This window comes from Mobula hypostoma, chromosome 9 (genome assembly GCF_963921235.1).
Source record: "Mobula hypostoma chromosome 9, sMobHyp1.1, whole genome shotgun sequence".
Lineage (NCBI taxonomy): Eukaryota > Metazoa > Chordata > Chondrichthyes > Myliobatiformes > Myliobatidae > Mobula > Mobula hypostoma.
The window spans coordinates 132,595,528-132,622,058 of record NC_086105.1 but is presented as its reverse complement, the minus strand read 5'-3'; the positions used below and the strand labels follow the sequence as shown (position 1 = coordinate 132,622,058).

The 26,531-nt window shown below is 41.9% G+C and overlaps 1 protein-coding gene across 5 annotated transcripts in view; it reads right to left on the bottom strand.

Moving 5' to 3' along the window:
* LOC134352074 (tektin-3-like) overlaps nucleotides 1-21,240 on the bottom strand; it is a 66,592-nt gene extending 45,352 nt beyond the window's left edge. The window contains exons 1-5 of one of the 5 annotated variants that reach the window (XM_063059207.1): nucleotides 19,703-21,240; nucleotides 18,269-18,954; nucleotides 10,515-10,598; nucleotides 8,373-8,443; nucleotides 1,482-1,625 (exon numbers count right to left, since the gene is read on the bottom strand). In XM_063059207.1, coding sequence (XP_062915277.1) covers nucleotides 1,482-1,625; nucleotides 8,373-8,443; nucleotides 10,515-10,598; nucleotides 18,269-18,954; nucleotides 19,703-19,823 — 1,106 coding nt within the window. In that variant the 5' untranslated portion in view covers nucleotides 19,824-21,240. Of the gene's footprint in view, nucleotides 1-1,481; nucleotides 1,626-8,372; nucleotides 8,444-10,514; nucleotides 10,599-18,268; nucleotides 18,955-19,198; nucleotides 19,679-19,702 lie in introns of those variants that run through there. The other 4 variants (XM_063059208.1, XM_063059210.1, XM_063059211.1 and 1 more) reach the window with 4 other exon arrangements.
* Nucleotides 21,241-26,531: the final 5,291 nt, after the last annotated feature.

The following is a 26,531-nucleotide window of genomic DNA, read 5'->3' as shown; positions in this document are numbered from 1 at the left end:
AATGAATGTTGTTTACTTGGGTTTTCAGAAGACCTTTGACAAGTGCCACACATGAGGCTGTTTAGTGAGATAGGAGCCTTTGGTATTACCAGAAAGATACTGGCATGGCTAGATGATCGGCTGACTGTCAGGAGGCAAAGAGTGGGAATACAGGGTTCTTATTCTGGTTGGCTGCTGGCGACTAGTGGGTGTTCCACAGGAGTCAGTATTGGGATCACTTTGTTTCACATTATAAGCCAATGATTTGGATGAAGGAATTTTGATGGCTTTGTAGCCAAAGTTTTGGATAACACTTAGATAGGTGGAGGGGCAGGTAATGATGAGGAAGCAGGGTGTCTGCAGAAGGACATAGATTAGGAGAATGGGCAAAGAAGTGGCAGATGGAATAGCATTGGGAAGTGCGTGGTCATGCACTTTGGTAGAAGGAATAAAAGCATAGACTATTTCCTAAATGGGGAGAATATTCAAAACTCAGGGGTGCAGAACTTGGGAGTTGTTGCGATTTGTGGTTGAGTCAGTGGTAAGGAAGGCAAATGCAATATTAGCATTCATTTTAAGAGGACTATAATATAAGAGCAAGTATGTTATGCTGAGTCTTTATAAGACATTGGTCAGACCGCACCTGAAGTACCGTGAGCAATTTTGGGCTCCTTACCTAAGAAAAGATGTGCTGTCATTGGAGAGTTTCACAAGAATTATTCTGGGAATGGAAGGGTTAACATATGAGGAACGTTGCATGGCTGTGGGCCTGTATTCACTAGAGTTTAGGTGAAGGAAAGGGGAATCTCATTGAAACCTATTGAATATTGAAAGGCCCAGATACAGTGGATGTGGAGAGGGTGTTTACTGTAGTGGGGGAGTCTACAACCAGGGTGCACAGCCTCAGAATAGAGAGATGCCTGTCTAGGACAGAGATGTGGAGGAATTTCTTTGGCCAGACGGTGTTGAATCTGTGGATTCATTGCCATGGACATCTGTGGAGGACAAATCACTGAGTATTTTTAAAGTGGAGGTTGATAGCTTCTTGATTAGGAAGGGTGCCAAAGGTCATGGAGAGAAGGCAGGAGAATGGGGTTCAGAGAGATAAGAAATCAGTGATGGCAGAGGAGCACACATGAAATGCTGCGGGAACTCAGCAGGCCAGGCAGCGTCTATGGAAAACAGTAAAAGGCCAATGTTTTGGGTCAAACGGCCAAATTCTGCTCCTGTCTTATGGTCTACTTGACCATCAGGATGATTTTAATGAAAATAGAAAGCTGGAGACATGCAAAGTACCAATCTACCATCACCACAAAAAGTCAAAATCTAATCCATTAAAAAAAAACAAAATATCAGAAAAATTTCCATGGTACGAAGCTCTATTTTATCATTTCCCTTCAACCATCTCTTTTCAACAGTCCAGATGAAACAATGAGTTAAATAAATTCATCTCAAGTATCAGCTCTCCAAGACAAAGAATCACACTGAGCTATTGTACTCACGTTGCATTCACTTGCTCAATTCCACAGTAATAATTGATACCATCTGATGTGTTCTTCAACTGATGCGCCTTATCATCAATCCAGTATGCTGAACATTTATCACACAGATCTCTCTCCAGTTCGTGCTGAGCAGCCCTGTTATTTCTGCGTGAACAAAAAAAGAGGAAGTTCATGTTTACAAGGTTACTTCAGAGGAGGTGATTCCAGTTACGATCCACCCTACCTGCTGCAGGTTTAAAGTGGTTGAGAGGTTAGATGTGGCGAGCGATTCGATGTGAGGAGACCTTTCACTTTGCTGAATGGATGCTGCAATTGTTCTGCTCGTGTGTGGTCAGAATTTCAATAGGCAGAGAAGCTGGTTATTAACAGCAAGCAGCTCGGATTTTATTTTTGGGTGTTGTTAGAAATTTAAATTGAGAACTGCGAGCTGTCTGTTCTATACATGTTTCTCTACTGTAGATTTCTACGATTCTCTGAACATGGATTGCTATCTTCATGGGTAATACAAATATAGAGCACAGAGCCAGTCCATGCTGACTCAGGTGCCTGTCTACACTAATCCCATTTCCCCCACATTACACCCATATCCCTTTACTCCCTTCCTATCCAAGAATCTGTCCAAATGCATTAAAATCCTACTAGCATCAGCCTCCACCACCTTGTTCCAAATATTCACTATCCCCTCAGATCACCTTAGATTTCTCAACTCTCCCCTTTAACCTCTGTCCTCTAGTTATAGACTCCCTGCCTTGGAAAAAGATTCTGACCGTCTATGGCCCTCTTACTTTTTCAAACCTCCATATGGTCACCCTTCAGACCAGATGTTGTAGAGGAAATAAACCCAGTCTATCTAACTACTGTCCGCCATTCTAGGTAATATGCCAGTGAACCTCTTCTGCTTTCGCTCAATGCCATTTTTTGGAATTGCTACAGTCATATGTAACAGTGGTTTGACAGGCAATCTCAGTGAGCTCCCACAAGTCATTGCTGTGGGTCTGGAGTCAATATGTAGGCCAGATCAATCAAGAGTGATAGATTTCCTTTACTTTACTTTATTGTCGCCAAACAAATGATACTAGAGCGTACAATCATCACAGCGATATTTGATTCTGCACTTCGCGCTCCCTGGAGTACAAATCGATAGTAAATATTAAAAATTTAAATTATAAATCATAAATAGAAAGCAGAAAAGGGAAAGTAAAGTAGTGCATAAAAACCGAGAGGCAGGTCTGGATATTTGGAGGGTACGGCCCAGATCCGGGTCAGGATCCGTTCAGCAGTCTTATCACAGTTGGAAAGAAGCTATTCCCAAACCTAGCCGTACGAGTCTTCAAGCTCCTGAGCCTTCTCCCGGAGGGAAGAGGGACGAAAAGTGTGTTGGCTGAGTGGGTCGTGTCCTTGATTATCCTGGCAGCACTGCTCCGACAGCGTGCGGTGTAAAGTGAGTCCAAGGACGGAAGATTGGTTTGTGTGATGTGCTGGGCTGTGTTCATGATCTTCTGCAGCTTCTTCCGGTCTTGGACAGGACAACTTCCATGCCAGGTTGTGATGCACCCTAGAAGAATGCTTTCTACGGTGCATCTATAAAAATTGGTGAGGGTTTTAGGGGACAGGCCAAATTTCTTTAGCTTTCTCAGGAAGTAAAGGTGCTGGTGGGCCTTCTTGGCAGTGGACTCTGCTTGGTTGGACCGTCAGATTTCTTTCTCTGAAGGACTTTTGTGAATAAAATGTAACTTTAACAACATAGTCATCATCACTGATACTAATCCCAGATCATCTGATGAACTGAGTTGGAATTTCCCATCATGGATTCCATACCTTTTGTCCACTCCATGTTCCTGGCTCAGTAAAATGTTTCCTTTATATATCAGAATCAGATTTATCATCACTGGCAAGTATCTTGAAACTTGTTAACTTAGCAGCAGCAGTTCAATGCCATACATGATAACACAGAAATAAGCAAATCAATTCAAGTATATATGTATATTAAATAGATTTCAAATAGTGCAAAACAGGAATGATACATATTTTTTTTTAAACATGAGGTAGCATTCTTGGGTTCAATGTCCATTTAGGAATCATCTGGCAGAGGGGAAGAAGCTTTTCCTGAATTGCCGAGTGTGTGCGATCACACTTCTGTATCTCCTTCCTGCTGGTAACAGTGAGAAAAGGGCATCTGCTGGGTGATGGGGGGTCCCTAATAATGGAGGTTGCCTTTCTGAGGCATTGCTCCTTGAAGATGGCTTTGGTACTATGGAGGCTGGTACCCATGATGGAGCTGACTAAGTTTACAACTCTCTGCAGCCTACTTCGACGTTGCGCAGTAGCCTCCCCCACCATACCAAATGGAGAAGTCAGGAATTCAATTACAGAGGGAGATACAGAGGCCCAGGCCCTGTAGCTTATCGAATAGGACTGCAGGAATGATGGTGTTAAATGCTGAGCTATAGCCCGCGAAAAGCATCCCGACATAGGTGTTCGTATCGTCCAGGTGATCTAAGGCCATGTGAAGAGCCACTGAGATTGAGTCTGCCAGAGACCCACTGTGGCGATAGGCAAATTGTGGTGGGTCCAGGACTTTCCATATTAACTTAAGGAAAGATGAGAAAATAAAGGGTGCATGTGCTCGGAAAACTGGCTGCAATAAAGAACAGTAACTATTGCAAGATATGGGCAGAAAAAAAAATGTAAAGAAAATACTGAGCACGGCCTTGGCATGTGGGACTAGCCTGGATATGTAAAGCTCAGTATTTAATGTTCTCAGCCAAAAGTTGCAAAAACCATGTATTCTACGATAATGAAACTCTCCTCATTCTCAATGTACTATAACCTCTGTGTTAGTCAAAACAAAAAAAACTTAGAACGATTGCTAGCCAATAATGAACATAATATTTATCTGATTGTGGGTTTTAATTTACCAGTGATTACTAAGGTATAAGGCAAAAGCAAAAGGTAAAATAAATTCTCCATTCTGTGCACAACCACAAGAATCACACGGTTCAACTAAAGTGTGGTACTGAACCAACAATATCAAGATGTTATCATAGGTTCTAAATGTGAGGGTCTGCACAAGGGAATCGGGCCATTCAAATGATAACGTAGCGCATAATGCAATGTTCGCTTTCTGGTCCCGCCTGGAACTTCTGGCACCTTGTCCACGCAGACCTTTGGTGTTCTCCAAACTTCTGCTGATCTACAGCAAGAAATAAAGCAATGAATGTGGCCAACTAAAATGATAGCAAAAAATCAGTCCTGGGTGCATCTGCTAATGACACACAACACATCAACTAATTAATCCTTCCAAATTAAATACTGTTGATAAACAAGGTGTCAAATGCAGCTTTTTCTGGTAGTTTAATTTAATTGAAATACATGCTCATTAATTCCATTGGCACAGGAGGGAATCAGTGGACACATAAGCACGTTGCCAATTGTGACGGCTGCAAGTTATTTACTGGGCTCCAGGGATGGAAGAACATTCATCAACAAGCTGACCCAAGTCAACTGGAGGTTTGCTTTCCTGAAAACCGACAAGTAAGTTCCCAGATCTCTCCGTTTCAAGGTACTGTAAACAACTTTCAGACTATTTACTGAATGACTTGCTACATTTTTCAACTTTGACCAGATGTCCTTACTGATATATCACTTCAAGAGTTCTTAACTGTGGATTATTTGTATTCCAAATAGCACTGAATCCTCATTAGTTCCATTCCTTATATTCCTCAGTTTTGCTACAGATAAGCATACCTTTTATATAAAAAAACATATTAGAATAGTGTTAATTAGGCAGATGGCTATGCTGTATGCAATACCATTGCACTTTTAAAATCTAATCTTGTTTTAAGAACAAACACAGGCCAAAGTAAACTGGAATGGGACACTTTGCACCACAGGCCTGCTCCACTATTCGAAAAACTCGTGGCAAACTCAGCTGCACTTTTTCCCTTTGCTCGCCAGGAGATCTCACCTGGACTCAACATACCAATGCAGCCTCAAAGAAGGCATGACAATGACTGTATTTCATTAGGAGTTTGAGGAGATTTGGTATGTCACCTAATACATTCAATAATCTCTACAGATGTACCATGGAGAGCATTCTAATTGGCGGCATCACTGTCTGGTATGGGGGGTGTGGGGAAGGCTACTGCATAGGATTGAAGTAAGTTGTAAACTTAGTCGGCTCCATCACGGGCACTAGCCTCTGTAGTATCCAGGGGCAATGCATCAAAAAGGCAGCTTCCATCATTAAGGACCCCCATCATCTGGGACATGCTCTCTTCCCATTGCTACCATCAGGAAGAAGGTACAGAAGCCTGAAAGCACGAACTCAACAATTCAGAAACAGCTTCTTCCCCTTTGCCATCCAATTTCTGAATGAATATTGAACCCATGAACAGTACCTCACTACTTTCTTTTATTTCTATCGTTTGTACATGACAGGAAACATCCCGAACTCACTGAATGCCATTTCTGTTTCTCATGCTCACGAGGTACTTTACAACACTGTGCAGTACCAGCATCCCAGGTTCAATTCCCACTGCTGTCTGTAAGGAGCTTCTACATTCTCCCCGTGACCATGTGGGTTTCCTCTGGGTGCTCCAGTTTCCTCCCACAGTCCAAAGGCCTACCTGTTAGTAGGTTGATCGGTCATTGTAAATTATCCTGTGGTTAGGCAAGGGTTAAATCGAGGGTTGCTGGGCAGCTTGGCTCGATGGGCCAGAAAGGCCTATTCCATGCTGTATCTCAATAAATAAATAACAATGGACCAAATGTCCACAGTATTTGTATTGACAACAGTTTTGGACCCCTTATCTCAGAAAGGATGTGAATCATTGGAGAGAGTCTAGAGGAGGTTCACAAGGATGATTCTGGAAATGAAGGGGTTAACATATGAGGAGTGTTTAGCCTGTAGTCACTGTTTAGAAGAATGTGCGGGGATCTCATTGAAACCTCCCGAATGTTGAAAGGACTAGTTAGGGTGGATGTGGAAAGGATGTTTCTTATGGTGGTGATATCCAGAACTAGAGGGCACAGCCTCAAAATTGAGGGGCAACCTTTTAGAACAGAGGTAAGAAGGGACTTTTTTTAGCCAAAGAGTAGTGAATCTGTGGATTGCTCTGCCACAGACTGTGGTGGAGGCCAAGTCCGTGAGTATAATTAAGACAGAAATTGATCGTTTCTTGATCAGTCAAGTCAAAGGATATGGCGAGAAGGCAGGTATATGGGCTTCAGTGGGATCCGGGATCAGCCATGATGAAATGGTGGAGCCGACTCGATGAGCTGAATGGCCTAATTCTGCTCCTATGTTTTATGGTCTTATGGTCTAAATGCTAGTAATGGTTTTGATTTAGATAGTTACTTGATGGTCAGCATGGACACAATGGACAGAAAGGCCTGTTAACTAATTAATGGTCCGATGAAGCTAGCCTAACCGTCTTAGTGGTATGAAAAGGGCTCAATAGGGCTAGGTGTGCTACCACATACTCCACAATTGAGGTTAGCCAGCTGCCCAGCTGGTAACAACAGGGAGGGGATTCGAGTTGCTTCTGACTGGGTCACCACAGTGGAGGGCTCGGAGGGTCACTCAAGTCCCCGTCACCAGTGGCACTGAAATTGTGGTGCAGTAGGTAGGGCCAGATTACGCCATTTGGCCCAACAATTTACTCCATCATGGATGATTTATTATCCCTCACACACCTATTCTCCATTCTCCAATAATCTTTGACACATTTACTAATCAAGAACCTATAAAACTTTCACTTTAAATATACCTATCAACTTGTCCTTCCCAGCTGTCTGTGGCAATGAATTCCACAGATTAACCACACTTTGGCTAAAGAAACATAGAAAACCTACAGTACAATACAGGCCCTTTGGCCCACAAATCTGTGCAGAGCATGTTCTTACCTTAGAAATTACCCAGGGTTATCCATAGCCCTCTATTTTTCTGAGCTCCATGTACCTGGCCAGGAGTCTCTTAAAAGTCTCTATCACATCCACCTCCACCACTGTCGCTGGCAGCCCATTCCACGCACTCACCACTCTCTGTGTAAAAAACTTACCCCTGACATCTCCTCTGTACCTACTTCCAAGCACCTTAAAACTCTTAAAGTTCTACCTCATCTCTGTCCTTGTATTCTGAGGCTCTGCCCTCTGGGTCCTAGACTCCCTCACTATTGGAAACATCTCTCCATGTCCACTCTATATTCAACAGCTTTCAATAGGACCCCCCCCCCCGACTTCATTCTTCTAAATTCCAGTGAGTACAGACCCAGAGCCACCAAATCCTCACAAGAGCAAGTCCAACAAGCCTGTGACTTGTCAAGGCATGAAATACCCCAGACTAAATGTGGGTAAATGGGATTAGTGTAGATAGGTACTTGATCAGCATAAACATTGTGGGCAGAAAGACCTGTTTCTGTGTTGTATGGCTCTAAGATCCCAGGATGCTCTAGTTTCCTCGCACATGCCAAAAATGTGTGGGTCAGTCTGTGAATTGACTGCTATTTATTGCTTCACCCCCACCATATATGTGGCTGGTGGAAGAATAAAGGAAGGCAACTGTATTGTTACCTGTGTGATACTGGATTGCAGCATGTTGACTGGGCAAGTGGTGTTGCACTGAAAACTGGTATGAACTCAGCAATTAAGACTGGTACCTTCCACATCTACAGTTAACGGATATCAGGAAATTATAGGAAAGACCATCACATTAAGGAAGATTAGGTAGAAAGGTAATTATACAATAAAATAAGTTTTTTGTTTTAATTATATATGAATGGACTTTCCAATACATATACAGAGTTTGCTAGGCCTAAACATACAAGTGATAACATCTGATAAAATTTCATTCAAAATTCTTGCACTATAGCAAATTTAAAAATTACTTACGAAAGTTGCTCGGTGGCTCTCTCTATGCCTCGTTTCAATCTTTCTTGAATGCACTTGATAATTCTCATTTCCTTTTAACAAATAACAAGACAAAGCTAGAAGTGCATTCTAATGCTGGTGATTATAACACTCATAGCACCCCCAGCAAGATGGCAGCAAGAGGAAGGTGAAGGGCCTTTAGATACATCAAGCTCCAGCCTACATCAGAAACTCATCTGGTCCAGAGAGCTCTTCCAGTCTCTTGAGAGGCTTGTCCCTTGGATTTCCTGTAAAATGTCCCAAATGATGGAAGCTTGGATTCAAATGCTTGAGGAAATTTGGGTTTCCATGCAGTGGACTTCAGTGTGAAGGGTCTGAACCAGGAAATAAGCTGGATGCCTAAAGAGCTGACAAAAACGTCATAAATGCTGTTTTATTTCTGCCCCTTAAAAAGTGGGCACCGACCCTAAGAATGGGAAAAATAGGTCTCAGCAAATAAGGAATTTTTGCTATTTCCTGATAGAATGCACAAAGGACCTAGGCTATTAGAGCCTGTGAATCCACTGGCATTCCCTCCCTCCTATCACACTTCCAATCTGGGAGATAGTGGTAAGAAAAAGCAATAAAACCCTTGAAATGGATGTGATGTTCAAACAACTCAACTGTTCAGGTGGCATTTGTGGAGAATGTTTAATATTTGAGGTTATAATATTTCTTTTCTGATGCAACATGACTCTACTTCTCTCACCACAGATGCCATTTAACTTGCTGAGTATTTCACCAGCCTCATTTTATTTCAGATTTCTAGCTTCTGCAATATTTTGTTTTTGGAAAGGGAGCCCCAAGTTCCCCAGTGAAGGAGAGCCTTGTAATAGCCTCCTTTAGCCATCTTGAGCCCAGCATTTAATCACTCACGGTAACAATCTTAGCACTTCATCATCCCAGAAATGGGTTCACTGGTTGTTCCCTCGGCATTCTACTCAGGAATTTGACTTTAATATTTGCTATTGATGTAGAACACCAACATATTCAATGCTCAGAATGCACTGGTCCACATATTTCAAGGCCATTACCCATGGCTTTGTACTGGTTTTACAATCAGATCATGAAGTTAATTTTAGGGTACCTCATTCAATTTGAGTTTCTCTAAAGCCAGCTTTCAAAATTGCTAGCAAAACCTCAAAAACGATTTTAAGAAAAGACTAAAGACAAGAGATTCTGGGGGTGCCAGAAATCTTCAGCAAGATGCTGAAAGAACTCAGCAGGTCAGGCAGCATCAATGGAGGAGAATAAACAGTTGATATTTCAGGCCAAGACCCTTCATCGGGACTCATCAGGTCCTGGTGAAGGGTCTTGGTCCATAAAGTCGACTGTTTATTCCCCTCCATAGATACTGCCTGACTTGCTGAGTTCCTGCTGTATTTTTTGTGAGTATTCAAGAAAATAATTTCTAATGGGGCATCAATGTGGCCTCCTCCGAGTAACAGAAAGTTAAAAGTTACAACACTTCGTCTAAGCAGCTTTTCACTTCATACGTGTGAGGGGATTCAGTCTCAGTTTCGCAAACACTCTGCTGATATCAGCCTAAATGTTAGCACAGGGAAAAAAAGGCACATTTGCTGATATATTTGCACTGATTAGTGAATACTGCTGAGCTACATGATCCCAATACAAGCACAAATGGATTCAGATAGTCCCTCAGGTATTTCAGGCAGATTCCACCATTGAAAAGCAATATGCAACGTTCAATTTTGAGGGATTATATAGGCAGTAATATCCAGGCTTCTGAGATGGTATACTTCACTCTGACCTTTCAACTGTGGGAGTGTGCCACAAGTCGGCACCAACCATTCATTATCACCCTGCACTATAGTAATCTTTGGGTAGATCACTATTCACAAAGGAAGACATTCACTTTGGGTTTCAGAATTCACCATCTCCCAGGCCTGCAGTCTAATACAGACTGTAACAGGCTCGACTGGCAAAGCCTTGCAGTGTGAACCAATGTGCGAGCCGTTGTTGCTCAGTAGAATCATGGGGACAATGTTTTTCAGCAACTGGTGAAATGTACTGCAGGTACCAGCTGCAGTGGTCAATGGCCACTAAACACAGTCCATCCTAAATTCATCGTGCTTTCATGCCCAATGGCACGGATTAACTCACCTCAAGTAGCTGCGTCTCCACTTCATCATGAACCAAGTCAATGCCCATCCTCTTTTCACGGTGGTACAAACATTCTTGAACCATCTGAAATAAAGAATATCCTTGTGTTTTTGTATTAAACTCATGGAACTTTGTTATGGACTTTCTGTAAACTTGTATAACTTATGTTAAGCATGATAGGTTTAGACCAGTTCTTTAAGGTTGTTATAGCCAGGCATGGTACTAGAGATAAGCTCCAACTACCTATTAAACGCTCGCAATGGTGTTTGCCTCAAATAGCCTCTAACCAAGTCCAGCTCCTGGCCTTCACGTGCGGCTTACTTGCCAAGCCCGGTGAAACCGTTCTACTGAAGAAGGGGCAAAGGCAGGTTACTGGCGCCTTAAAATGAGTTGCTTCAGGCAGATGGAACTGTTCAGCCGTGAGTGGCAGCTCCTCGAGAAGGGAAACTCTGATCTCAAACCTCCACAGCCTTTTAGCTCTACCCACTCAACGCTGACTGGCAACTCGTGCGACACTGCTGGTTCCAAGCTGTATTGGTCTCTGCTGTTCCTTTGGGTTCATCAGATGAGTGGAGAGGGGGAGCTTGCTACATAGGCAACAGCTTGCTCTCCATATTGTACTGCCCTGGCTTGTATATCTCGGCAGCTAGGAGACAACATCCATGGTTGACCCTAATCAACGGCGGCCTCAGAAGACATAGGAGCAGAATTAGCTCCTTTAGCCTATGGAGTCTGCTCCATCATTCTGTTATGGATGATTATTATCCCTCTCAACCCCATTCCCCTGCCTTCTCCCTGTAATCTTTGATATCCTGACTAATCAAAAACCTATCTACTTCCTCTTTAAATACACCCAATGATTTGGCCTCCACAGCCGGCCGTGGCAACGAAGTCCACGGATTCATCGCCCTCTGGCTAAAGAAATTCCCACTCATCTCCGTTCTAAAGGGACATCCTTGTTCAGTCAGGATGAGTCAATATCCCAGGAGAATGTAGATCGGAATAGTAAGCACATCATTAGTTACACTCCCATCAATTACAGCTGCCCAACTGGCAGTTTAATGAGAAACAAGTTGGGAAAACAGTGCACAAGCATATACAGAAGTGCTTTATTGGCTGTGAAGTACTTCGAGATGTTCTGAAAATTACTATGTAACTGCATATTTTATGGAAAATAATACATAGTTGAAACCATTGGCATATCAATTACTCCTCTGTTAGTTTTACTAAATATATCATGTAGTAATCCATTGACTTAAATTGAACCAAATTCAGAAGGAGAGTAGCTCAAAGACACATGTTGCCTATATTTAATGCAGGGGCAGAGATGGATACATAAGTTAAAACAGAAATCTCACTTTGTAATTTTAGTCCACCAGAAAAGCAAATGTTTACTTAACCCTTACATTTTTTGTATGCTTTGAGCAGCATCATAAAAGATCTAAAAATGCATGTGTCTACCTTGAGAAAAAGGCATTCTTAGGTCATTGGTTCAAGCCCCACTCTGGAGACTTGAGCACAACTTCCAATGGTACTTTAGTGCAAAAATGAAGGAATATTGTCAGCTTTCAGAGGAGAAATTAAACCAGGCCCGACAGAAAACATGCAAAGAAAAAAAAATAAAAGCTAACAAAACAACAGACGATTCAGAGAAATCAAAATATTAAACTTTGAACTATGCAAAACTGAGTCTCAGGCAAAAATTCTAGAATTATCAGAGGTTATCAATGAACACCACTGCCAGATAAAACTACAATCTGTCAAAATGCTGATTATTCGTTGCTGAGGTAAAACAGAAGTGTTGCAATTGCTTAGCCAGTCAGTCAGCATGTATGAAGAGATGCACAGAGCTAACATTAGTGAACTTACACGATGTGCAAATTGCACAGCAGAGCCATTACCCAAGGGAAGAAAAGGAAAAGAGTAATCAGGGCCTCAAAGATAAGGTAGGGGCACACCTACCTGAGAATTAGAGCCATGAGAGTGATGGCTAAGGCAGAGTTATCAGGAGGATTAAGTTTCTTATCTAAAGAAATCCTCCCACATGGACTCGCAGTTAGTCTCCACAGCCATGCACCTTCTCAGACATGAATTAAAGAAAAGGTGCCCAAACATTCATGGTGAAAACCCAGCTGCCTCACCACAAGTTTGTGACCTTAGAGAAACTTCCAATTGCACTTACTGATCTTCGTTTTTTAAAATTGAAATTCCAGATACACAACACATTTAAACATTGTATTGTGAGAGAACTTCAGGTCAATTATCACTCAACACAGTTCTTGCAAATATTTTACCATCTGAATTTCACTTTAGAAGGAAGCCATATGACTAAATTTGCTTCCTCATTTTAATTATTAATGGTCCTCTCTCAACTGGCACTTGTGGTTAAAAAAACAAAGGTTCTGTGACAACTTCACTCGCCCCATCATTGAAATGTTCCCACAACCTATGGACTCACTTTCAAGGACTCTTCATCTCATATTATCAATATTTATTCCTATTTCTTTTTCTTTTTGTATTTGTAGTTTGTTGTCTTTTGCAAACTGGTTGAATGCTCAGGTTGGTGTGGTCTTTCAGTGAGTCTATTATGGTTACTATTCTATCATGGATTTATTGAGTATGCCTGTCAGAAGAAAAAAAATCTCAGGGTTGTATATGGTGACATATAGGTACTTTGATAATAAATTTACTTTGAACTTTTGAACAAAAGAAACTGTGGATGCTGGAAATTCAGAGCAACACACAAAAAATGCTGGAGAAACACAGAAGGTCAGGCAGCATCTACGGAAGGAAAGGAACAGTCAACGTTTCAGGCTGAAACCCTTCATTAGGACTGATGGCATTGACTGATGAAATAATGGTTTCTAACTTTCCAATTACTGGATTAAAAGTTTTGAGAAAATTAAAACTATTCAAAGAAAAACTGCTCAAACAAGTGAAAAACACACATGCAGTAGTTTAACAAGCTAACAGTATTCACCAACATCCCTTCTCCCTGAAAATATGTCCATCTACTAACATTAATGCATCTGTGGTTTTCTGATAAATGAGCAGTTCTCAAGAATTTCCCATGAACCAAGATATCTCTAATCCCACATAGTGTATTAATGGACCATAAGACCTCAAGACATAGGAGAAGAATTGGGCCATTCGGCCCAAGGATTCTGCTACCCCATTCCATCATGGCTGGTTTATTATCCCTCTCAACCCCATCCTCCTGCCTTCTTTCTGTAACATTTGACGCCCTGACAAATAAAAACCTGTCAACCTCTGTTTTAAATATACCCAATGTCATCCATAGCAATAAATTCCACGGATGCTTTACCATCTTGCCAAAAAAAATTCCTTCTCATCTCAGTTTCTGAAGGGATGTCCTTGTGTTCTGGAGGCCATGCTCTCTGGTCCTAAAGTCCCTCACTATATAGGAAACAAGCTCTCCACATCCACTCTATCTGGGCCCTTCAACATTCGATAGGTTTTAGTGAGATTCCCCCTCTCCCCGACTCTTCTATACTCCAGCACATACAGTCCCAGAGCCATCAAGCGTTCCTTATATGTTAACCTTTCACACTCAGGATCATTCCTCTGAACCTCGTCTGGATCCTCTCCAATACCTTCTTAGATAAAGGGCCCATAACTGCTCACCATACTCCAAGTGCGGTCTGACCAATGTCTTAATTGTACAAGTAGCTCTTAGGGACATACATTCCAAGGAGGTGGGTACCTCTACAGCTGAGATGAGAAATTCCAATATCAGTCTGTCATTATTTATGGTATTTCAGTGCTAATTCTGGCTTGAAGCTTATACTAATTCTGATAATAAAGAGTTCTTTATTATCTGATGCAAGATCAATGCAATGTCAATTTCATAAATAAATTGATAGATAAAGTAGATAAATAGATCAATAGATAAATAAATAAATGGATGAAAGAATGAACAAACAAAATAATAGATGGATGAATGGATAAATAAATAAATAACATTGTTTACAAAGCATGGGTGAAAAATCAAGACAACTGTAGATACCGGAAATATGAAATTTTAAAAAATGCGGGGGGGAACAGTAGGTCGAGTAAGAGAAATGGTTATTGTTGTGGGTCAGAAACCCTTCTTTGGATTTCTGCTGAGCTTTTCCACTCCACTGTTTTTGTTTTATATTAAAAACTGTAGACTTTGACCAATTGTCCCATTTCCTCTCTGACAACGAGTGCTGATTAATACAGGATTGGTGCACCAGCGCCACAGGGCAGGAAGAAGGGATAAGCTCTGACTTTAAGTAATGATCACTGACGTGATCAATGGGATGATCTATATTTCTTGGAGTGTTTTATCTTCCCTCCACCACATTGCAGGGTCACTGGAACGGGTCTAGAATTTAGCACTTTTAGACAGGAAAAAAGTTAGAACAGATGACAAGATTAAAACCTGGCCAAAAAAAGAGACAGAATTTATGAAGGGAGGTATAATTGTGTGCTTGATTTATTTATTACAGAAATGAAGCTACCTTTTGTAATAACTCATTAATTACTGCTAATTTAATGCATTTCAGAAACTGATAGCCAATTACGTTTTTCTAAGTTAAATTAGAGTGGACAAACTCATTTTGCTACTTCTCCATTTTTTGGCTTCATTAGTATGTTAATGACTGCTACCAAGGCTTGCCCAGGCTCAGCAGCTATTTACATCCCTTGCAAGTTGTTGGTAAGCACTACTGGGTTTTACACATCATTTCATTATCATTTATTTTTCTTAGAGTTAACTTCCAATGTTTGACAACCTTCCATGGATGCACGCCAATTATTCTCTTAACATGTTCGGAATATTCTTGCATATAAGATATAGGAGCAGAATCAGGCCTCTTGGCTCACTCAGTCTTCTCCGCCATTTCACCATGGCTGATCCACTTCCCTCTCAGTCCCAATCTTCTGCCTTCTCCCCGTATCCCTTCATGCCTTGACTAATCAAGAATCTGTCTACCTCTGCCTTAAATATACCCAATGACTTGGCTTCCACTGTTGCATGTGGCAAGAAATTTCACAGATTCACCACTCTCTGGCTGAAGAAATTCCCCCTCATCTCTGTTTTAAATGGATATCCCTCTATTCTGAGACTATGTCTTCCTCACATCACCATTTGTCATCCCTAACCCACTGCCCAACAGCAAAGGGAAGAATGTGCCCTATCTCTTTGTCTATACCCTTCACCATCAGCCCTTTATCAATTACTCTCTCTCCCTTCTTTCCCTGCACACTCCACCATTCTTTCCTTACTTGTTAAAGCCCATTGTCTTCCGGATGGCTCTTGACGTGAGCTGGCAACAGCACATGACGAACGTCGAGCTCTATGACGACCTACTGATGCCCACCACTAAAATCGAGGTGAGAAGACTGCAACTAGCAGGGCACTGTCTACGTCACCCCGAGCTACCTGCCAGCCTAGTCATTATATGGGAGCCCAAACATGGGAGGATGAACCCTGGGCGCCCTCCCAAGACTATGGTCAACACGCTCCTAGAAGACAGCGGCACGGCTAATGACGATGAACTGAACACACTGATGAGGGAGAGGGAGAAGTGGAGAGTCCGTCATCGTGCCCGACACCAGCCCCCCTAGGCCTGAGTCGACGTAGTAGTAGTCTTCACACTAGAAGGTCGTAGTAGAAGCATTTGACTGGGTCCTTGGACAATGATCTAGAACTCTATGATCTAGAACTCCTACAAATTATGCCCTGGGATTGAGATTTTTAAGTTTTTGGTGGGGTTGAGGGATCTAGGCAGTACTGGTAAGCCAGTATTTATTGCTCATCCTTAACTGCTCCTTCAGAAGGTAGTGGTGAAAACCAAATGGCTTGCAGGACCATTTAGAAGAATATTTAGTAGGTAAGCACAAAGAGTGGATTCAAGGTTCTGGAATGACATATTATCCAGACATAGGAGCAGAATTATGCCATTCGGCCAGGGAGTCTGCTCCAGCATTCCAGCATGCCTGATTTATTGTCCTTTTCAACACCATTCTCCTGCCTTCTCCCCTTAACCTTTGACACTCTTACTAACAACCCATCAACCTCCGCTTTAAATATTCCCAATGATTTGGCCTCCGCAGCTGTCTGTGGCAATGAATTCCACAGATTCACCACCACCTGGCTAAAGAAACTCCTCCTCTTCTCTGTTCTAAAGAAAGGTCCTTGTATTCTGAGGCTGTGCCCTCTGGTCCTAGACTCCCTCACTATTGGAAACATCCTCTCCACATCCACTCTACCGAGGCCTTACAATATTACATAGGTTTCAATGTGAATCCCCCCTCATTCTTCTAAACTCCAGCGAGTACAAACCCAGAGCCATCAAATGTTCCTTATACGTTAACCCTTTCATTTCCAAAATCATTCTCGTGAACTTCCTCTGGACCTTTTCCAATGCCAGCACACCCTTTCTTAGATTTGTCAAAGCCAATCAAAGCTGTTCCACCTACATTTACATTGTCCACAAACTTAGCCACAAAGTCATCAATTCCAATATCCAAATCATTGACATATCACATGAAAAGAAGTGGTGTCAATACCAACCCTGCAGAACACCACTAGTCACTGTCAGCCAACCAAAAAGGGCCTCCTTTTTTCCCACTCTTTGTCTCCTGCCATTAGACAATCTTCTGCCCATGCCAATATCTCTCCTATAATACCATGGGCTCTTACCTTGTTTAACAGTCTCAAGTGTGGCATCTTGTCAAAGGCCTTCTGAAAATCTATGTAAACATCCACTGACTCTCCTTTGCCTATCCTGCCTGTTATTTCCTCAAACAATTCCAAAGATTTGTCAGACAAGATTTCCCCTTAAGGAAACCATACTGACTTCAGCATATTTTATCTTGTGCCTTCAAGTACCCCAAAACCCCATCCTTAATAATGGACTCTAACATACTTAAAAGTGCCATGGAACTACCCCCACCCGAGAATAGCTGTGGGTGAAGGGGGCAGATCAAGAGCACTTAGGGGTGGGCAATAGATATTGGGCTTGCCAGTGACAGTAAAAAAAACTGTGAATTCAAATTAACTCAGAGCTGAATAATGTTCTCTTTTACCGACCAAGGGTCAAAACATCATTGCATTTCAAACAACAGATCTCATGTGATTGGATATCACAGTTGCATTATTATTCCTTTAATTATGGTTGGCTTAGTTCCTTCCATCAGACAATAAACAGGACTTTGCTTAAAATATGTAATTAATATTTATGGGCATATGTAATTTAAAATATGCATGTGAAAAAAAGTTCAATCGTTTTCTTTTATTCTGGAAATACATAAAAATGTGCATTCCAAAACACCCTCTAATTGAATCAGATGAATTAGAATAGTCAGTCAAAAAAAAATCAAGTTATCCATGGTATAATGAGCAGCTGGGTAATCAAGAGGGGATGTTCATGTGATTCACTAACTAGGAAACAAAATCCCAGCATTTTAAATCAATAGGTGAAAGATATAAATTTATCTTACAGACCAAACAACCGTTTTCTGTGCTCTATTATTCTACGTCTAATCACTCCTATCAGTATTTTTTTTTAAATTTGAGATATGGCTTCAGAAAACTAGGTTTGTAAACATTCTACAAAATCTATTTTAATTATCTCAGTTTCAAAACTGCCATAAAGGATCATGTGCTGAAATTTATTAGCAGATAAAAATATTTATAGTGAGTAATTAGGAATTATTATGTCATTTTCCACTCTTTTCAGCAATGGACATAGTAATTGTCTGACCTGGAGGTGCGAATCTGTCTCCTCCAGTGCTTTCTCCACTCTCCTCTTCACTTGACCCAGAGCATGAATCTCCATAATCATTTGGTCAAGATCATGGTCGAGCTCCGACTTCCAGAAGCTGATGTCCTCCACCCTTTGGCCAATGTTGGCGCTGGTGTCATTCTGTGTTTTCCTGGTCAGCTGGGCTTTGTCCTGGATGAGTCGCGAGGTATCCTCTCTGAGCTTCTCGGCATTGTGCCTGGAACAATCGGATTGTTTGTAGTTGTTGTGGTTGGCCTCCACCCACTCTCCAGGGGTGTACCTGCTGAAAAGGGCTATGCGATTGGAGCTTCCCGGGGAGCAAGGGTCCATCGAGGGGCACGGGTCGAGCACAGAGCACGGATTCACCACCGGGCAGTTTGTCGGCGGTCGTGGAGTGATCGCCGGGCACGAATGCATCACAGGGTACGAAGGCACGGGGCAGTTAATGATGGGACCCCCGCTCACCCCCGAGCAAGAGGTCATGGGTGGATACGAGCTCATCACGGGGTACTGCCTCCCACACAGGTTCTTAGTGTAGGGCGCAAGGGTGATGTTGGCATCTGCAACCTTGTAGTAGGTGCTTGGTCTCCATGGCAAGTTGACACTACTGCACCTAGTTTCCAGATCTGTTGTACAACACCTGCCGTACATGGTGGCTACAGTGCCTACAAAACAAATGGACTTCTATCAGCTTGGAACTATAATAAACAGTTTTTTGATTTAAACAGAAACCTAAGGCAACGAAACCTTGACTTCTTTTTAGAAAAAAAACAAAAAAAAAACTATTTACGTCAAATCACAAAGCGCATTGCAATATCTAGTCAACCCCAACTAGAAGATTAGTGCATCGGACCTTGAGCGCATGCAATTATAGTAATGACATAACCGGTTATCATAAAACTTTCTTACGACGCATTATGACATACGCGACATCATAAAGTGGTCCATCGTGAAGCTCACGAAATAACCAAGACATACGTTACAGATATCATCTTGCAATTAAAACGCCGCCGGGTCTGGTCTATGGGACGCCCGAGGTGAATTGCACCCATCGCGGGGAGCAGGGTGTGTTATTTGTGTGAACCACGAAAACAGAAAAGGGGGTGGCTATGCCTCACGGAGAACCGCTTCCCAGTCAACGGCTTCTTGCAACCCCCGAGCTCAGGCGCGTTTTGCTGCATTTTTAGTTTATCCCAGTCCCCATGTATCGGAGCTGCGCTGCCGCTAGTGCCTGCGCTCCGCAGCGCGCATCTCAAAGCAACTGTGCACGGTGGATCAGGGCACCAGGCGGTTGCCAGGGACGCCGCAACATCCCGGACCCTTAGCAACGGAGTCAGCTGCTGGTGCAGAGGTTGTGCGCTGGGGGGCCGGGAGATCTCCAGGAAACGAAACTAGCCTGAAAACATCGCCTACTCGAGTCAGGGGTCCATCTTGCTCCTCCATGTTGACGCCTGCTGTGGTGGTTGCAGCCTATGAGAGATGACTTGATTCCAATCAGATGATTGATGCAAAGGGGTAAATGTGCGTCATCCATCCTACTTAATCATACATTAAACGTACCCCATCCTCTCTCTCTACTCTTAAGCATTTTGCAACAATCTCATTGCAGCTTCGAAGTATTCACTGCAGATCAAGATCCGTGTGTTTTGTGGGATTTCTAATCCCCCTTCCCACAGTTTAAGGTGCACCGCGAAAACACAAAAATTTACTGCGTTTTCTGCCTGACGTGTTATTTTCCTGTTCATCCTGTATCACCCCGCCAGCTTAGTCTACATGTTATCGCCCTCTCTCTCCAATTCGCCCTTTTAAGATCCCATTGCTCTCTGAAGTACAATTCAGAGTTCACTTAAGAGGCGACCCTATCCCAGACTCCCTTGTAACGTGAAAGTGGTCTATTCGCTAAAAAGGAAAGAAGCGTCAAATTGCAGCAATCTTCTCTGCCGCCTCCATCTACCCGGGGCCGGAGAACCTAAAGGTTAAATAGGAATTGTCAATTCTTATTTCACATGATAAAGTACTAGTCCCCTAGTACGGTGTAAAAATAGGCAATCAAGGGTCAGTACCTTTCCTGATACAGCAGCCTTGTTTTGAATTAATACATCAATTGAACAGCCTATGCGGATCTTAGAATTCACTTACTATGAGGCGTACCCAGTTCTCAAGAATACCACCAACTATTGTACGGTACTCAACAGGCCTTCCCCTCCCCCCACACAGAGCACAAAATTACAATAATCTTGTAATACTTGGTCATTTTCAAACGGAATTAACGTTTGTGTCAACTTTTAGTCCAAAGGAGCTCTGAATCTAACCTACCATGGCTGACCCGAGCCATTCCCAAGCCTGTCCCCTTTACCTCCACACCCTTCTATTGCAGAGTCAGCATTACAGCAGAGAGCAGAGATTCAGAAACACACCAATCACAACAGCACAGATTCCTGACACGAAAGATTAATTGAAAGTTAGAATTTTAAAAACCTTGCAGAAAAAATGGATTAATTTGACCAACAAGGGAATTGGGCTATTATTGTCACATCTACTGATGTCCAGTGACAGGCTCGTCTGGCATACTGTTTGTACAGATCAAATCATTACACAGTGTATTGAGGGCCAAGGGTCGACTCAGAAGTCCGGAAGATGAGGCCCGAGGGTCGACTTGGAAGTCTGGAAGATGAGGCGCGTTGGCCGGAGCCAAGTCCACCGGAGAGGTTGAAGCCCGATATCTGCAGGCCTGTGTGCGTGTATGGTGCATGATGGGGGCTGGAGGCCTGGAAGCCTGGCCTGAGGTTAAAGGGCTGTGTACGTGCATGTGTGGGAGGTAAGAACAAGGCTTGTTTTCTTGCTTGTTGTGTTTTGTGTTGTTCTGCTGAGCATCGTGGGGCTGTTGTGTTAGCAGCAGAAAGTCTGGTGACACTTGCAGGCTGCCCCCGGTGCACCCTTTGTTGTGTTGGTTGTCAATGCAAACAGCGCATTTCGCTGTGTGTTTCAATCTACATGTAACCAATAAACTTGAATCTTGAATAATAATAAATAACTCTGAGCTTATGGTGCGTTCTTTTTATAGATTGATCCTGATCAAAGTCCCGGAAATAGCATGTTAGATCCTTACTTAAGATCTCTTCTGCAAAACATATCCAATTTGGTTACGCATTTTATCTTCAAAACTTTGACAACTCTTCATCTCATGCTCTCGATATTAATTATTTATTAATTATTATTATTATAGAATATTGTTGTTGCTCAAGACAATAAGATTGCAGTGGTACTTTAGTCCGTGCAAAACAGATATATACAATACATGTGGTACAACTTAATTTAATTAAATTATTATTATTTCTTTTAGTATTTGCATAGTTTGTTCTCTTTCACACCACATTGTTGAGGTCTTTTGTGGATTTATTGAGTATGCCCACAAGAAAATTAATCTCGGGGTTTTTATGGTGACATATCTGTACTTTGATAATAAATTTAGATTGAACTTTGTAAGTTCACATCCAACGTTTTGACATTGGGGACAGATTTAACTCCCTCCCCATGCAGTAAAATCATGGCAATGGGCCAGAGGTTATTGCATATGGAAGAATGAAGTGTGAGTGACTAAACTGAGTTTGTTCAAATGCTATATAACTGTGTGGGCACATGGGAATTTTGATGGAAGTGTATATCATTTTGGACATAGCTTTGTTTGGTATAACTGCAGGGCTCTTTTGAGGATACCACGTAATTGATAATAGCTGGCTATTCCCAATGTTAGATGGTTGAAGGCTGATTTATAATGCCTACAAAGAAACGTGATGTTTGAACAAAATCCTTACGTAATTACACTTGAATAGGTGTTAATCTTGTTCACGTTCCCAAAGGTAAAGTTATGACCTGGATGGAGAATCTTCCTTCACACTAGCAGGATTGGGGGATGGGAGGAGGAGAAGTTTCATTTTGCCTTCTGATCATAATAACTTTCTTTTCTCCAAATCATCAAAAGCAACTCGGTTAAGTTAATGATTAAGTTTTCCCTTTGTGATTCCCCTTCCCCCATTCACCTTCTTTCCCCCTCACCGATCACCATCTAATTTGTGTTCCTTCCCCTCCCCCCAGCCCGCATCTTTCATTCTGGCTTCTGCCCCCTTTCTTTCCAGTCCTGATGAAGGGTCTCGGCCCAAATGTCAACTGTTTATTCCTTTCCATGGATGTTGACCTGCTGAGTTCCTCCAGTATTTTGTATGTGTTACCATGGATTTGTTAGACAGTATGGAACCACAAGGGTGAATCTTAATCCTGTACTAAATTGATGACAATGTGTTTCAATGTCATCCTCAGAACAGTTAGTGCTCACTTTCTCATATCTTTAGTCAGTAGTATCTTCTCCCTATTTAGTTTGGTGATCTCCAGGTGTACCAAGTAGGGTGAAGTCCTTCTGCTTATTAGTAAACTTGTGGTATTAACTGCACTACAGTAAACCTAACTGTTCATCATAAAGTACAATTTCTATCTCATCAATACATAATCTTTTGGAATAGATATACAGTATTAACTTTATAACTTTGTAACTTTACAAAGATTTTTTTTAAGAGCACGTCTTCTGTTAGCTTCTCTTCTATAATATGGCTTAATTGTCTATAGTAGTAAAATGATTCTTGCAATTCCTGAAGAGGCTTTGGTTTCTCTTGGGAGAAAGATATTAACATTGCACTAATGCACCTGCAAACTTTATTTTTGGCATGTGCCTGCATGCGTGCGAGTCTGTGCGTGTGCACATCCGTGATGATGTCTTTTTCATGGCTTTTTACAAGGCGCAGAGCGAGAGAGAGAGACTGTATGGCACACCACTCCTCACACAGCCATTTTCGCAGTGTTTTCCCTTTATTTTATGAGGTCGAGTTGCGATCTCGACACTAATCCTGGCACGGATGCAAAGCGTACTCGGGAGCAGACCCGACTGGTTTCGAACCCGGGAACCTCCGCTCCCGGGTCCGGCACCGATGTCATTGCGCCACCAGTCGGCCCTGCAAACATTTTTGATGGCAGTGTGGTCATTAGCTCGCTGTCGTCTAATCTGTAGTATTGGTAGGAATACATGTATACAAATTGCAAAAGTTAGATTCAAATTCATTTATTTATCACATGTACATCTAAGCTGAGAGCGAAATGTGTTGTTTGTGTTAAGGATGTGCTGGGGGCAGCCCACAGGTGTTGCCGCACATTCCAGAGCTAACGTAGCACGCTCACAATGTTCAGCAGAACACAAGCAACAGCGACAACAAAACAACAACAAATAAGCCGTTTTCATCCCTCCCACCCGTCCACCACTTACACACAAAGATGGTTCTCCAGTGTCAGGACAGGCCACCTCTGGGCCTCCGTCCAACAGTGGGCTCGCGGACTTGAAGGTATCAGTCCTCCGACCTCTCCAGTGGACTCTCAAGCGAAGGTGTCAGCCATCGGCCTTGTCTTCAGTCTTTGACCTTTGGGGCTCGATCTTCAGTATCAATCCCAGGGCTCACCGATAGCAATTCATGGAGTGGGCAAAGCATTGTCCTGAAGGGCGTCGGTCCAAAACCTCAACTGAACTCTTCTCCATCGATACTCTTGTTTGTGAGCACTGTCAATCCCCATTAGATGTTTTAAATAATATGCGAGGGATCTCTGCAGCTGAATGCTGATTCTGTTCTAGATGTTGCAGTCATCTGCCGCATTTCTCTGCTATGATCTACCGCTGTCTAGAATTTATTTATTTATTTGTTTGTTTGTTTGTTGGGATACAGTGTGGAATTGGCCTTTCCAGCCATCCAAGCTGCACTGCCCAGCGATTCTCCAATTTGATCCCACCCTAATCGTGGGACAATTTACGATGACCTACAATCTGGTATGTCTTTGAACTGTGGGAGGAAACCGGAGCACCCGGAGGAAATCCATACGGTCACGGGGAGAATGTACAAACTCCTTACAGACAGCAGAGGAATTGAACCCTGGTCCCTGGTACTGTAAAGTGTTGTGCTAAAGGTATGATATGCAGTTGTTCAGCCCCTATGGTTGACTGATTCAAGGTCCCAGACTCATTCCCCTGACTTCCAATCTTGGCATCTTGCTTTTATGATGGTTTAACTTTTCCAGTGTTCCTCCAAGTCAGCTGTCCTTCAGAAAGGGCCCCTGGTCCTCCTTTCGATCCTGTTAGTCTTCGCCGTGTGCAAGGTTTATTGAGAATGGCGAGTTGGAATAGGCTGCCAGGTGGATTCCATCAGTAAGGGAAGAATCAGCAGATATTTGTGAAAGAGAAATTGTAGGAGTGATATGAATGGGTAAAGACATACGTAGGTAAAATCTCATAGAGCAGGGTCAACAATGAGCAAAGCAAGACAAGTAGCTGTGTCGAAATTCCATGTAAGATTAGTGCCAAAGGGAGCAGAAAGCTTGTGGAACATTGAGCTTTGGAAGTAGAGGTAAAAAAAATAGGGTATAGTGGGCTGAAATGAAAACAGAAGAAAGAAAATGATGGAATAGGAAGCAAGGAAACTAAGTATAGAAAAGCTATGCTGAAAAGTAAAATTGGAATATTTTGCAAGCACTGGGAAGAGAAAGCACCTCAAAGGTAAGCAATAGGTTGTATAGTATAGTATGACTTGGGATGAATTTGTTTTCTGCAAACAAAATAAGGAAATAACACACATTTAAATAAGTAAATAGTTAATATTTCTACATTTTTGGAACTATTTTCACAAGTGCCTATTGCAAACCTAACTTAAAATTGAGCAAATTAAATAAAAACAAGATAATAATCTATTTGAGCACAAGGACGTATACTGACCAGATAAATAACTCAGTAATGTTAGTAGTCACTTATCAATTATGGCAGCCTTAGAAGTGGAGATCCTTCCTCGATGCCATTGCTGACTTGGATATTCAATAGTTACAGTGCACTCAGGGCTGTGTAACACAAGCTGCTGAAGGAGCTTTATGATGTCATGGTGTTATTATGATGTCTTGCCCAATGGACGTCTAATATTTTTATCTTCATTTCCATGGATGTCTCATTTCTGATACTAAGTCAGAAGAACCAACAATCATATCAAATAGATCTGAGATGTTGCCTTATTTCTTAACCCAAACAATAAACAGAAATACTCTTCGAAGATGTAAAATAGGGAATAAAATTACTCTCAATATTAGTACATATACCTTACCTGCTATGGCTGCTTTATCTGTGAGCTAATTTTGTCTATACTCACATAATTGATTATGAGATAGAGAAAAGCAATGATGCAGCACCAATTTAAGGATTTGCCAAAACTGACATTTTCAGAATTAGAATCAGGTTTATTCTCAGAGATCTATATTATGAAATTTGTTGCTTTGCAGTAGTAGAACAATGCAACATATAAAAAAAAGTAAGAATATATATATATATATATATAACATAACATAAAGTAATGTATATGTAACATAAAGTAATAAGTAGTGCAAAAAAAAGAGCCAAACAAAATAGGGACAGAAGCAGTTCCTAAGACGTTGAGTGTGTGTCTTCAGGCTCCTGTATCTCCTCCCTGTTGGTAGCAATGAGAGAGGGCATGTCCTGAGTGATGAGGGCCCTTAATGATGGGTGCTGCCATTTTGAGGCATCACCTTTTTAACTCCAAATAAGTAGAAAAGGCTCCTTCTTATGAGCTACAGTTTTTACCATGGAGGCAGTGAGAAGTGTGGATTATGGACACAAATGAAATAGATAGGTAGGATTTGATTTCAGTCCTTATACACCTTTAAGTCACATAAAAACATTTTGTTACTGCCTACATATTTTTAACTGTAAACATTGCTGTTAAAACATTGTATGCAAAAGATGATGCAATTAATATTAATAAATGATCAGTTACTCCGTTTTTTTGATTATGTAGATTGAGAGATAAATGTTGGCTAGGATATCAGAGGTACTCCACAATTATTGAACAAATCGTGCAATGTGTTCTTTTGCATGAAAAACTTACTTTAAGTTAGCAGACAACATCCTGGTAAACCTCTTCTTCCTCCACATCTTTCATATAATGGGGCGACCAGAACTGAACGTTATACTCCAGATATGGCCTAACCAAAGTTATAAACCTGTAATATAGCTTCCTGACTCCTGAACTCAATGTCTTGACTCACAGATGCCATCATGCCATACCTTCTGCTTCAATTTGTCTGGCCCCTTTTGAGGAGCGATGAAACTGAACCCCTATATCCCTCTGTACATCAGCACTATTAAGATAGG